Source organism: Toxorhynchites rutilus, chromosome 3 (genome assembly GCF_029784135.1).
Source record: "Toxorhynchites rutilus septentrionalis strain SRP chromosome 3, ASM2978413v1, whole genome shotgun sequence".
NCBI classification, from domain to species: Eukaryota; Metazoa; Arthropoda; class Insecta; order Diptera; family Culicidae; genus Toxorhynchites; species Toxorhynchites rutilus.
In genome coordinates this window covers 287,962,218-287,977,620 of record NC_073746.1, presented here as the reverse complement: position 1 = coordinate 287,977,620, position 15,403 = coordinate 287,962,218, and the positions used below count along the sequence as shown (strand labels likewise).

The window sequence follows — 15,403 nt, the reverse complement described above, 5'->3', positions numbered from 1 at the left end:
TAACATTTCCAGATATCAAATATAATTTCTTGGAGGTTTACTTTTAATGCACTTTTGCATTTGCATTTCAAGAAAGGTTGTTCCGATAATGCAATAGAATTCTTGTTCTTAGGTCCTCTAACTCATTATTTTTCGTTCATTTCTGCTGTCTTTTGACGTAGGACTACGTCTTTCATTTCTGTACCGGGGTATAAGTTCAAAGTTTCGAAAACGAGAGAGTGACGCTGGATTGCAAGGTTTTGAACGTCAATACCTCCTTTCCGGCTGAATGGAGTGGTATGATAATCATTTCATTCGAAAGACAAAATGTCCACGAGTTATATGATTGTTAACTAATGACCCGAAAACTTGTTTCAATGGCTTTAAAATTGCTTAGAAAACAGGTTATTGAAACCGTATATAAACTCGCATACACTCTGGAAATCCCTTCAGTAGATGCGGGGATGTGAGAAGAGGACGGTCCCACTCAGACGCCTATGCATTATTGTCTTCTTTTCCCAATTCATTTTTCTTCTGCAGTTGAATCGAACGGATGGCTATAAAACATGACGCTTCCTCTGCTTTCGTCCATTTCTACCTCTACTCTCGCACTGTGAGGACTCGTTTCATTGGGACCAAGCAGACAGCTCGTAAATCTATCGGTGGTAAGGCACCACGAAAGCAGCGAGGAAAAGTGCACCAGCCGCAGGAAGTGTGAAAAAGTCACATCGCTAGCGACCGGGAACCATCGCTTTGCGTGAAATTCGTCGCTATCAAAAGTCGACCGAATTGCTTATCCGCAAGCTATCTTTGCAGTGTTTGGTTCGTGGAATTGCCCAGAACTTCAAAACCGACTTGCCCTTCAAAGTTCCGCGGTTATGGCACTGCAGGAGGCAAGCAAGGCATATTTAGTCGGCCTGTTTGAAGACACCAATTTGCGTGCTAAGCCACTCAGAACGCGTCACATCATGTCCAAGGACATCCAGCTGGCCCATCGTATCCGAGGAGAGCGTGCTATTACTTCAGCATATACTCAACGGCCTTTTTCAGAGACACCAAATTTGATGGATTGGATCTCAGAAAAGTTTTGCAGGCCGAACTGAAAGGAGTGTTTAGCGAAAATCGTGGTGTCGATGATAATTCGATACAGATGGGTGCCATTGACTATGGATTTGATGATGAAGAATACGAAATTTGTGATAGTGGATATTTCACCATATCGAAGAAATCACTAATCACATGAAGGCTGCGTTACAAAATTATTTGTGTACGAATGCCGCAAACGATAGTCGATTCTAATTTGCGCTGGGTATTTCCTAGAGATGTGCCATCCGCTTATGAGTTGTTCATTCGAATCGCTTCATCATAGTGAGCGGATTCGTATCGGCTCACAATCAAAACAACGCAGCTCATCAGCTCATCACGGAGCTGGAGAGCTGATGAGCTGTTGAGCTGCTGAGCTGTTGAGCTGATGAGCAGCTGAGCTGATCAGCTGCTGAGCTGTTGAGTTGAAGAGCTGCATTGCTGTGGAGCGCAAAAGCTGCAGAGAGTGTGAATTGTGAGACGCTAAAGAATTTTTCGTCTCCCGCGCTTTATGATATGACATCAGTTTGTTTTCGTGTGTCCCTCTTCGTTCTTTAGCTTTAGCAGAGATGCCTGATAGGAAAAAGGTTTTTGTTTTGAAGATATTCAATCGTTCGTTACTTCATTAAATTTTTCTTACATCGCCAAACAAGATAATAAACATTATTATATGTTTGTAAATGAAAATGAAATTACTATATTATATTGTTATTTAAACATCACTGTGGAAACCCATAAATTTATTTCCAATTTCATTGCTCCTCTGCAGTCGGACCTAACGGAGCATTTAGCGAAAATCGAGGTATCGATGACCATTCGATTCGATTCGATCTGTGGCTCGGAGAATAGGAATGTCGCCAGGGCTCGTCCGAAAGTCAAAAATTCTGGAATGGAGTCATACAGAGTCAAAAAGGGGTTCCCAACCGCTACGATAAGCAAAATTCGACAGTGAAATCGCGTGCTCGGAAAGAAACGCACCTAAATATCGTCATTTTCATTGAGAATCTATAGATACGGAGCAAGCAGTTTTCCTTTCAACTTGCAAGAAGCTCTTCCATACGGATAACTTCCTTTAGGGAAGACCCTGGAAAATCGAATAAAAACAATTTTAATTGTTACATTTTTGGTCAGCTTATAACTACAAACATAGTGCGTCAAAATGTTTTTTCAATATTTGGTTCGGGGGCCTTCGTATCCTAATTGGTTGCGTGTCCGCTACTAAGCGAACAATCATGAGCTTATAACTCAGAGCCCTCAACTGACCATCTTTGTGTGTTATTCTAGTTACTAAGTCCATGCATCAATCATCATGTGAGGGTGATCCCAGCCTCTCACTCCACATACGATCGATATGCTGCAATACCGAGGTGCTATTCATAAACACAACAATGGAAACCTCATATCAACAGTCTCGCTGTGTCCATTCGAACAATAGGAATATTCTTATGCAGAAAAATGCGACATGTGTTGTGTATCGATAGAATAGGAATACTCTAACGTCTAAACGGCTAATGTGTAATAGATAAAAATGTGTATCGATGAGATTGGAAAAACTCTTACGCCTAAATGGCCACTGTGTAATATATAGCATGAGAAAAATGTACACGATAAATTCGGCTCTGTTACAGCTGAATTGCTAGATGAGCCTAATAATGAAAATAAACAGATGGGATAAAAAAAATATAAGGGGGTTGTATCTAGGACACGACCGCATATTTACGACGTAGAACTACGCAATTATATTATGCAATCCACTTGTTTACCACTTCGAATATTATTTTAGTATATCAAAATTTTCGTAATAGATTATGTTCTTCGTTACAAATAAACTTGACGAACGTCCTTTTACGTTTGATATGATGCCTATGACTACCAAAAAATGTGAACGGAAGAATTGTCAAACGATCATTGTATTTTACATTTCCCTCTGAAAATATTGCACATCTCATGTTTGCGTAGTTCTTCAACCGCGAAAGTTCATTCACCTCTAGTATCTGAAATGCCGATTTTCCCAGGCTTCTCAGTTTAAAAGTACGTTTTAGGGAAACATATTCCGGTCTGCACAACGACAAGCGAGTACAAAAGTACTCAACACTGTAAAATACCCCCGACTTGCATGCATTTGCAAAACGGAATCCACCAGGCACATTCATTTTAAGATCCGTGTTAGGGAAACATAGCTCTGTGGGAACAAAAATACCCCCGACTTGCATGTTTTGACAAAGCGGATTCCCCCAAGCACATTGATTTTGAAGTCCGTGTTAGGGAAACACAGCTCGGTGGGAACAAAAATACCCCCCCCCCCACTTGTATGTATATTTGCAAAGCGGATTTCCACAGGTACATCGATTTTGAAGTCTGTGTTAGGGAAACCGTAAATCGGGTCAATCGAAACATGGCAGTTAGGGCGTTTAAATAACGCTTGGCTTTTTACAGTTATTCAATTGTTTATCTCATGAAAAATAATATTTTATTAATTATGATAGACGCGTAGAAATATTTCCTATCAATTGATGCAAACATCTTTCCGATCTGTTGAGGAATGTTCGAGTTAAAAGCATTCGAATTACAGGTAGGGTTAGCACACAAATCGGCAGAACAAATGTATGTGAAAAAGGAAGTTCTTCCAGTTTTCATGAATTTAAACGGTTTAGAGATTAGCAAATTTTAATGTAAACCATATCAAACAAATCTTAGAGAATTTCCGATTCGATTGATATGCAAATCATGAGAATTCGTTCACAGTGAAAATAGTTATTAACGTTAACTTTATTTCGTAAAAACCTGTTTTCTGATTTTTCTGATACCCTTGCTGAAAGACGTAGTTCTACGTCAAAAATACTTGGTTCCATTACAAAGTTACAGTGAGAAATATGGGGTCGTTCATTACAACACATCGCAGTATAAGTTGAATCAAAACGCGTTTGTCTCGAAAGCTTGTTTTTCCACCGGGCAGGGTATATGCGAGCATTTTGGCTGAATTTGCCACCAGCATGTAAAATTGTTACGCGCACAACCACCAGCGCTTTTATAAACAATCAAGGTCGGGGTCCCCTCTTAAGACAAACGTTCAGCGCAAACCTTTGTAGGGGAATGAGGTGGGACCATCATCATTTATTTATTATCAAGCAGTCCCTAATTATCCGCTCAATGATGTAGTGAATGATTCAATTAGCTGCAATAGTTTTATCATTGTGTTTCTAATATTTCTCCATACCGTAAACACGCTACTGAAGCTCTGTCGTAGAAGATTTACTGATTGCGAGGGAACTCTTGAGAGTATATTCAACCACAGTTGACTGAAAAATTCGGTTGTGTGGGTAGACGACTGTTTACCTCTTGGAAGCTATTTATAGAAACTCAGTTTACAATCAACAATCGCATATGTTATCCTGTTCTGATTTTCTTAAAAATGTGAAATGTGATAGCAACATTACAGAGAAGTTCAACTTTCGGTCTGTGAAACCGTGGGCGAGTAAACGAGTTATGATTTTGCACGCGAATACAGGAGGGTTTGTTTCGTGCGGATTTTGAGTAAGGCAATATTAAGGATAAATAACAATTATAAAGTCTTCGTAGTTTATTCACCGCATTCAGATGAATAATTCGAGAAAACTCAAAAATCTTCATTCGATCATCGCAAACTATGGATATCCTGTTCACACAAAAAAAAAATCAGATAAGACGAAAAAATTGAACACATTCAATGGAACCTACAACCGGTTCTTTTTTTTCCTTTTTCGCAATCATATTTGCAGCCTTGCGCTATTCCCCTGTGTGATGGAAATATAATCATCATCAGTGGTAACTTTAACTCATAAATTTAAGCATTCGCGCGAAGGCTGTCACTCGGACACATCCACTGGTTAATAGAGTCGGAAGGGAAACAAGTGCCGTGAGTGATCGTGCGCTTATTATGCCTCATGAGTTCAGTGTTTTGCGGTCCATACGAGTTCGTCACCTAACCGCATTATAGCTTTCCAATTTAACCGGTAGCATCCAGTAGCTGCTACCAGTTCAGTTCTCGCTCGAATCTACATCGCGATAAAAGCATTGGGCAGTGTTGCGTGTGCGCTCAGGTAGCAAAAACGCTAACCGTCGGCGGGTCCAATTCTCGACAGATAAACCGAATACAGCTGTTCCCCTCATAATGCAGCGAAGCCTATTCTCTTCGTATGTGCTTGCGAACAATAAGACGATTTTTCATCCCAGCACCGGTGATTTAGCGGACGATAGCGATGATTCCGGCCGAGAGGAGGAGATTGATATTTTCACTCGTGCGGCACGGCCTCTATCGGATCCGATTCCAACCATTAGCGCGAAAGTGGCGGCCATCGAGTGTACTGGCGGGTTAGTCAAAAATTTAACTGTTTAACTGCAGCTAACATGATTATGTATCCGAAACTGCGTTTTCGCGACCAGTAAATGTGCCTGCGTGACGAAAACAATGAACCAAACGGCCCCGCAGTGACATTGCGAGAGTACATTAATATGTGGGAAGCTGTATGGGATTATGTGGTTATATAATTTAATCTCACTCATTATTTGCTCGTTTCTCCGCAATCGCTTTACTTTGTGATAAACAATCACAAACTGGGTGATCAGGCATCAAAAACAACGTGTGTGAAGAGTGATACACACTGACTTGCGTCTTCTTGTCTTCCATTTCAGGAATCACGTCAATGTGGAAGGTGCTACACACAAGCAAGTGGTAGATTTAATCAAATCCGGAGGAGATACACTAACTCTAACGGTAATATCGGTAACGCAGCAGGTAATCCTCGAGGAAATTTTCTAGCTTTCCAGCGACACTAAAGAATCAAAATGTTCGATTTTCAGGAAGCCGAACGTCTCGAGCCAACGGAAGACCCGGGCGGATACTCGTATATCGATTATTCGGAGAAACGCAGCCTACCAATCAGTATCCCCGACTACAACATCATTCACCGCGGCAATGAGCGCTACGTCGTGTTCAATATTCACATGGCCGGCCGGCAGCTGTGTTCCCGGCGCTACCGCGAGTTCGCTAATCTCCACCAGCTGCTGAAGAAGGAATTCACAGGGTTCAACTTTCCCAAGCTGCCTGGCAAGTGGCCATTCCAGTTGAGTGAGCAGCAGCTGGACGCACGACGGCGAGGTCTCGAGCAGTACCTGGAAAAAGTATGCGCGGTGCGCGTGATTGCGGAGAGCGATGCGGTGCAGGAGTTTCTCACCGATTCGGAGGATGACATCGCGGCCTCACCGGTGGACATCAAAATTATGCTACCGGATCACAGTGTTGTGACAGTGTCGGTGCGCAAATCGGCCAACGCCCAGCTGGTATGGGAGCAGTTAGTACAACGAGCGAGTCTAACCTCGTACACACAGCAATATTTTTACCTGTTCGAAATAGTTGAGTATAACTTCGAGCGGAAGCTGCAACCGCATGAAATACCGCATCAATTGTACGTGCAAAACTACAGCACGGCGTCCAGCACCTGCCTGTGCGTGCGCCGATGGCTATTCTCAGTCGAACGGGAGATGACACTGCCGACGGGGGAGCAAGCTGCCAAGTATATTTTCTTTCAGGTATATAACTTTTTTACATTGTTTGTTGTCGGAAGGCCACAGCTCAATGGCACTTTTTCGCAGTACAGGGGAGCGGAATGGGGAATTTTCTTTTCCAGTTCCAACTTCAATATGAATTATTCCCATCACGTTCTGCTAATCCTCTTCGTTTCTAGAACATGGGGAAGTTCGCAGCTACGAATTTTATGGTTGATTTCCTTAACCATAAAATTTGTTCACAACATTATGTAATCGTTAGAGACGAATGAACTCTCAGAGTTTAAAGTCTCTCTAATTCAATACCTTCCTTCCTTTATGTAATCGTTGACGACTGTCGTGACGCGACGCATAACGTGATATTGTTATCCTGCCATATTTTGAGTGGTGCCTTCGTTTGATTTTTAGCACTGTTCCTTTTCAACTGACTGCGATACTCAATCGGTTGAAAACTATCACTTTCAATGAGTCGTATTAGTATTAGAGCGCTTGCAGAGTGCATATGTGTTAGTAATCTGTTGGGCAGGCAAAAAAATAACTACATAGGATTCATAAGGATCGACAAAATTGAGCTTTGTTTAAATAATTATTTCAGCGAAATAGTTACAAAAATTACTTGCTATTCTTTTTTAATAACATGCGAACATATGTGTACTTACATAAATATATTTACTTTTAGCGTCAAAATCGCCACATACATGGAAAAAATTGAAATATCTTTTATGGCTATGACCCATATCAATGGAAGCAGATTGTAAGTTCCACATGCTGCATACATGATTGCATAGGAGACGTAATCGACAACACCATTAGTGTTGGGAAAACGCATTGTTGTTGTTTTTGCAAATTTTCGATGAAATGATCTGTCCAGTCGAAGCATATTATCGGCAAAAAGAGGGCCTAGGTAATTTTGCGGATTATAACATATTTTTTCCATTTGAAAAACGCTTGCGTCTATTTATGCGGACAATCAATCGTTTCAATGAACATTTGACCACAGAGCTAGACGTAATCACCAGGTTGCTCTGTTTGTAGTGTTAGTATTTACAATTCCGATAATAGTTAAAACGTCTCCGTCTCCGGTAGTTTCAGTTGTTATCGGATGAAACCAAAAAGGTTTGGAAGAAATTTTGTGAAATGTCTGGAAAAGGTGTTCTGGTTTTGTTGCGAGTTTATGATAGTACTTTTTCCTGAATAATACTCTGAAATATGAAAAGAACAGCAATTTTTTTTTAATTAATTGAACTTATCTTATCTGCAATGTTGGTAATTTTAGCAACATGATTTACCGATATCACGATCAATCGCATAAAGGTGGTGGAGTGACTTACTTAATGCTTAATGCTGAATATGTGGAATAATTCAATGCTGAATCCAAGGAGTTATAATGCTAAGAACCAATATTATTTCAATTTTACTACTGATCTAATTGTTTCATTATCTACTCGAAGATTCAAATGCAGAAATTTAGGTAATTATAACATTAAAAACACGATTGCTTCTCTTTGTTCATCGCAGTGCAGTGTATAGTAAATAGTAATTATATGAGCAGCGTTTCAATGGTTTCTTATATTCATCTATTAGGAAACACTAAGTAATAAGACACTATCGTGACAGACATGTTTGGACACTACAAATAATGCTTATAGCACATAATACTGACAATTGTTGATTTTTGAACGTTGTGTGAAAGCTGTATGGAACTACGTCTGTTATGCGGATAAACAGTGATTTTTCGGAAACGTTTTTTCAAAATTGCTCTAATGTTTTCGAACAAAAATCACAATCGATCGTCGTTTCCAATTGGTGGGAAGAGGGGTGCTGTGTATTTCCGAGGAGGAATCCATTCCTTTTTGAGCGTTAAAAATTTTGCCCCAGCTCAATGAAATGGTATCGTAATCATTTTATTCGAAATATAAAATGTCTAAAAGTTATTGACCCGATAAACTTGTTTCAATAGCTTAACCCTTTCACGTACAACATCGAGTCTCACTCGATATGAAATGATTGTGCCAAAACGTACAATATCGAGTCTCTCTCGTGGTGCGCTTGCATATCACAAGGCGCTAAGACGCTCAGCAGAGTAGTGCAATTACTCGATGCGTAACCCATCGAAGCGTATTCATTTGGTCCGCTCTTTTGAACATTAAATCGAACGGGAAGGGGTTAAAAATAGTTCTGAAAACAGACCTTTGTGTTAAAGTGCGTTATAAACCAAGAACTGAACAGGAAATTCATTTAGTTATAATTGTGATGCTGGTGTAGAATGTTATCGGTCGCTTACCAAAGCAATATTCCCCGTTTCTATTCTACTGTCGATCTGATCGGAGCCTCTAGTGAAAAACGAACTATCGATGATGTATCGATATAGATTGCGTACAAATGATGCTATTGGCTATGGATTCAACAGCGGAGATTACGAAATGTTCAATATAGAGAATATTTCATCATATCAAAGATTTGAAAGATTTGAAGATTGTTTGATAAAAGCAACAGTGGCTGTTGGTGCGATCCTCAGCTCCAAGGCAGTGTACCGTATTAGCGGGGGACCTATCAACGGATATACTCGAATTAACTCTCAGCTTTAACACATAGCTTACGAAGCTTCGAAGATACCATGTAAGCTAACACTCAAGTTACATGGAAGCAGAGGCGTCTCGTGAGTAAATGGACTAGTTGTGCACCGTAAACTCCGTAAACGAGAGCAACCCAAAATTTGGTGAAAAATTGCTCAAATTGCCAAATGGGTTAGTTAGTGTTCGAATATTGTTTTCTTTATCTAAGAATTACAATTTGAGCTTTTTTGAATAGGGGTAGTGGAGGCAAAGTGGTCACCTGCTTGTTTGGTAGTATAACTATTGACTATTGATATCGTATTGAGAGTCAACTTATGTTTGAAGAATTTCATGACTTTTGAGCCATGAAATTCTTCACATGTCAAGATATAAATAAAAACAAAAATCGTTCTCTCGGTAGCCATTCGGCCGTAGTGCGTTTCGAATTTAGGGGATTTCTAGCGAAGTTTAGTTTATTTGACCTGATATTTTCGACAAATCAACAGTTTGGACGTCTGTTCACGTAGGTGAACAGATATTTTGTTCAATTTCAGCGATTATTTCGCATAGAAATTGTTGTTTGGGAGCAAAGTGGTCAGTGGAGGACTACTACTGATAATATTCTGTTTTCAAAAGCTGATATACCTTATCACCTTCTGCTCTCAAAGGAGTTCCAGTTGTGGTTTTGACCTAGTAAAAATATACCACCCCATCCAAAAACTGTTATGCCTGATTATAAGAAACGTTATGTTTCCTACTACGATTTGTACGTATGAAAAAAATTCAATTACGATTCTAGGTGAATAGGCCTAGCTTATTTCATACATGTACCTACTATTTCAATAATGATTTCAACGAATTTGAACAATGAAACTCGCATAAATATAAAGGGTGTGTCACATCAAATTGCATCACGGAAAAAACGCTGTAGAAATTCGCCCAGTAGACCGATCCTTTTGAAAAATTTAGACAGTAAAATAAAAACTATTAAACAACTTTTGGCATTTTCTTTTTATTCATACTTCGAGCCCAAGCCCGTATGCTCGCACCTTCCTCTTTACCCCGTCCATAAGGTTCTGTACAACGTCAGGTTGTAGTTTTTTTTTTTAACAGAAATCCATTTTCTCTTGTCCGCCTCCGATTTGACAACTTTTGGGTTCCTCCGGAGGGCCTGCTTCATAATCGCCCAATATTTCTCCATTGGGCGAAGCTCCGGCCCGTTGGGCAGGTTCATTTCCTTTGGGACGAAGGTGACCCCGTTGGCTTCGTACCACTCCAACACGTCCTTTGAATAGTGGCACGAAGCGAGATCCGGCCAGAAGATGGTCGGGCCCTCGTGCTGCTTCAATAGTGGTAGTAAGCGCTTCTGTAGGCACTCCTTAAGGTAAACCTGCCCGTTTACCGTGCCGGTCATCACGAAGGGGGCGCTCCGCTTTCCGCAAGAGCAGATCGCTTGCCACACCATGTACTTTTTGGCAAACTTGGATAGTTTCTGCTTGCGAATATCCTCCGGAACGCTGAATTTGTCCTCTGCGGAGAAGAACAACAGGCCCGGCAGCTGACGAAAGTCCGCTTTGACGTAGGTTTCGTCGTCCATTACCAGGCAATGCGGTTTCGTCAGCATTTCGGTGTACAGCTTCTGGGCTCGCGTCTTCCCCACCATGTTTTGCCTTTCGTCGCGGTTAGGAGCTTTCTGAACCTTGTATGTACGCAGGCCCGCCCGCTGCTTGGTCCGCTGGACGAATGAACTTGACAAATTCAGCTTATTGGCGACATCCCGGACCGAGCTTCTCGGATCACGTCTAAACTGCTTAACTACGCGCTTGTGATCTTTTTCACTGACGGAGCATCCATTTTTGCCGTTCTTCACCTTCCGGTCGATGGTTAGGTTCTCGAAGTATCGTTTTAGTACTCTGCTGACCGTGGATTGGACGATTCCCAGCATCTTACCGATGTCCCGATGTGACAACTCCGGATTCTCGAAATGAGTGCACAGGATTAATTCACGACGCTCTTTTTCGTTCGACGACATTTTTCCAAATTTACGAAAAATTGACAGTGAAGCATGGCCAACGTGATCTATACACTCTTATCTGATTATAAGCGAAAGCTGAAGATATAATTCCTAAAAATTAAATTTCTACAGCGTTTTTTCCGTGATGCAATTTGATGTGACACACCCTTTATTCCTTCTAGCATGATATAGTACACTTTTTTTATTCACAAAAAAAACATTAATTTGCAATATCTAAAATATTTATTTTTTAATTTTTTATATTTTTTAAATATAAAATAGAAATCATGTAGAAAATTGAAAAAAAATAGTCCAAGATGGTAAAACTATTTTTGATAAACTTTGTGGAACATCGAATTTTTATGAATTTTAGAAACTTGGAATTTTTGTGTGTTAGCAATCAGCTTGAACCACAAATTATGAATCATGGTGTGATTTAAAACAAAAAAGTTTATTATCAATTTCCTTCTAAATGCAGCCATTCTCGAGTTATAAATTTAAAAAATATTTCTAATTTATTGTCTTTTTGTAGTAAATGGAATTTTATGATTTTGCTTATGATTTCTTTGGTAAAAATATATGTTTAGGAGTTACGTTGAAAAACATTTGAAGGCATTTGAGTTAATACAGAACGTAACGATATTGAAAAATCTTTTTTTATCTTAATACAAACTTTTAACATATTATTCGAGACGGCGCCAGTGGTTGTGTGGCTAGCGTAACAGCCTCACAATCCGATCGGTCTGGGTTCAATCCCAGCTGGCGTCGTTGAGATTTTCTGAGGCGAAAAATCTCTGGTTACGTCTTCCTTCGGAGGGGAAGTAAAAGAAGTTGGCCCGGCTCATGAGTTGTTGAGTCTGATAGGTAGGAACAGGTGGAGTCGCTTCCCTGATGTCGGTGATTGGCACTAAAGTGGCGGAAATAGGCCGACGAAAAATAAGCGAAGATAAAAAAAAAAACATATTATTCGTGTTACACAATCAAAACACGAATTGAAATCCCTACAACACAAATACACCTCGTTGATTCAATCGGACTTTATGGGTACAAGAATGATTAACTTGTTTACGTTATGCCTAGATTGTACCTGAAGTCAGGTATCTATAAGGTACCTCTGTATATCTATATTAGGGTGGCAGCGAAAATGGTCATGTCAAATTTCAAAAACTGACCAGGTACATTTTGTTTATTAGCGCAAAAAAATGACCTGTGCAAAATTTCAGCTCAATCGGACATGATTTAATGGTGCCTCAACGCTCAAAATTTTGATTTTTCACCCTCGAAAATCTCCCACATGAAATTAGGGAAAACGAAAAAATGTTTTCGATGCCGAATGACTTCAAAATGCACATAACGTCGAGATCTGGTGTTATCTCGAAAAATATCTTTGGCCGAAATTCGACCTTTTGGGACTTCTGATCAAAAAATTGATCAAAAAATCAAAATTTTGAGTGGTGAGTGTTCATCTGAAAAACGTTTCGTAACCGTGTCAATGCTTGTGAAACATAACTTAATGGGATGCAGTATCCTTTTAGATACATCTTTAAAATTTTGCGGATCATGCCGTTTATTTCTGTATAGAGATAAGGAAGATTGATCAACTGATGAACGATGTTTGAATTTGAGTAATATGTTAAAAGTTTGTATTAAGATAAAAAAATGTTGTTTAATATCGCTACGTTTAGTATTAACCCACATGTCTTCAAATGTTTTTCAACGTAACTCCTAAACATGTATTTTTACCATAATGATGTATTTGAAAAAGTTGTTGGAATTTATAAGCAAATTCATAAAATTTCATGAACATGACGGTATAACGCAAAAACATATTAAAAGGGCCTATCTATGTATAGCGAGTTTTTGGGGTCGGGAAAGGTTCTTATGATAGTTCGAAAACCCTCCCCCTCTCTAAGGGGGGGTGCCATACAAATGAAACACAAATTTCTGCATTACTCGAGAATCAATTAAGTAAATGAAACCAAATTAGGCATATGGAGGTTTTAGGGTGCCCTCTCTCTAAGGGGGAGCCATACAAATGAAAGACAAATTTCTGCATAACTCGAAAACTAATCAAGCAAATGGAGCCAAATTTGGCATGTAAAGGTTTTAGGGGACACGAAACGTTTCTATGGTGAATAGACACTCATCCCCCCTCTCTAAAGAGGAGGAGGAGAGTGCCGAACAACTCGAGAACTAATCAAACAAATGGAATCAAACTTAGCATATAGAGGATCTAGGGATCGATAAACGTTTCTATGTTAGTTAGACACTCCTCTTCCCCCTCTAAAGGGGGGCTCCCATACAAATGAAACACAAATTTCTGCATAACTCGGGAACTAATCAAGCAAATTGACCCATATTCGGCATGTGGAGATTTTAGGAGGCACGAAACGTTTCTATGGTGGCTCGACACAGCTACCCTCTCTCTCAGGGCATTGGGCTGCCATACCAATTAAAAACAAACTTCTGGATAACTCGCGAATTAATCAAGCAAATTGAGCCAAATTTGGGATGTGAGGGTTTTTGGGTACGAGCAATGTTTCTATGATGGTATGACACCCCTTCCTGGAAAGGAGAGGGAGTCCCATAAAAATAATGCACATATGTCAACCAAACATATTCCAACCAAATATGGCGATTGAAAATTTCCTGGAAACTCTGAAGGAAAATGGAAATGGAAAATGAACATGAATACTCGCGCATACGGTCTGATTGACCGAGAATCAATAAATCAAAGATGGCTAAATTAAATAACTATTAAAACTGAAGATGAAGATAAAATTTTTTTCTGGAGTTTTACCATTCAATTATATATTTTTGTTTAACGTTCCTGTACTCGCGTGCAAAATTATAACTCGTATACTCGCGCACGGTGTCACAGACCGAAAGTTGAACTTCTCTGTAATATTGCTATTGTAAATTTTTTTTTTGGGTTTCTTGATATTTATTTAAAGAAGAGAGTATAATTGAATGAAGAAACTCCAGAAAATTTGTTTTCTTCGTCTTTATTCAGTTTTAATAGTCATCTAATTCAGCCTCCTCAAAACAGAGTAATTTTTGGTACTCCAACACAAATAACGAAATTAGGCTTTTTTCGTGTTATTAATTGAAAGTAAGTAACTGAATATAATTCATGAAAGTATAAAGAGCTATAAAATAACATAAAAACGTATTAATCGATTGTGGTTTCATTGGTGTAAGAATCAGAACATGCCAGAACTGCATGCTCGAGTCAAACATATTTTGCAATTGTAGCGTGTTTTTCGGGTCTTTTTTTTTAAAGAGAAGAATGTACCTTCTAAATAGTTACCAGACGATAAAGGTTCTGCAATATAAAGTTAGCATATTTCTAATATTCTTTGTCGCTGTGTTTTTGTTAAACTAATAATTAATGCTTTTTTTTGATGGGACAGAAAAAGATGATATAAACGTATTTCTAGGAACTTCCTGCAACTTGTTTTCTTGTCGACATTGTTCAGTCCATATATTATAAAAAAATATCCCTGAAACTGTAACTGTAAAACATAACTATAAGCCATTGATTAGTTTATAGTTTGCAGTTTACAATACTTCCAAAAGTACAATTCTTTCACAAGTGTGTATATGTGTGTCCATTGTATTTAGCGAACAACTATACGAAAGTCAAACATTTATTTTTTGCTTTTGCTCGTATGAATCTAACGACGAATATATGGACGAATAATATCCGATCAATCGAGTGACAAAAAAAAACTAAAATCAAATAAAAATAGTCCGGTAATGATCTTATGCATTATATTCAATAAATATTCCACGCCACCAACATTAATTTATACACATTCAATACGCTAAACGATGCCGAACGACGAATAACGAAGCTAGAGAGAATCGCAAAGTCTCAGTGTTGATGTTTTCTGAGAAATGAACGAATTATTCATTTCTCGGTCGGTGAGACCTATGCGCGAGTATAGGTGTTTGAAACAAATACTAATAACGCCTAAAAATCAAAATAGCAATACTACAGGCACACGCACTGTCTGAGAGTATACGAGTTACGATTTTTCGCGCTAGTACAGGAGAGTTGAAAGATGCAAAATCTTATGCTATTCATCAAATAAAATCCGGAGCAATCGACCAAACTGTGAACAAGTATATGGCTAAAATTGAAATTTTTATGCGGAAGCGTCAGTCTAGGCCGGTCGTGTCTGAGTAGCAGGCAATCACCCAGAAAGAGCGGCTGAAAATAGAC

The 15,403-nt window shown here is 39.2% G+C and overlaps 1 protein-coding gene across 2 annotated transcripts in view; it reads left to right on the top strand.

Moving 5' to 3' along the window:
* The window catches only part of LOC129777707 (sorting nexin-27), a 49,808-nt gene that overhangs the window by 31,465 nt on the left and 2,940 nt on the right, over positions 1–15,403 (top strand). The window contains exons 1-3 of one of the 2 annotated variants that reach the window (XM_055784144.1): positions 5,041–5,412; positions 5,734–5,836; positions 5,902–6,630. In XM_055784144.1, coding sequence (XP_055640119.1) covers positions 5,213–5,412; positions 5,734–5,836; positions 5,902–6,630 — 1,032 coding nt within the window. In that variant the 5' untranslated portion in view covers positions 5,041–5,212. Of the gene's footprint in view, positions 1–5,040; positions 5,413–5,733; positions 5,837–5,901; positions 6,631–15,403 lie in introns of those variants that run through there. The other variant, XM_055784143.1, reaches the window with a different exon arrangement.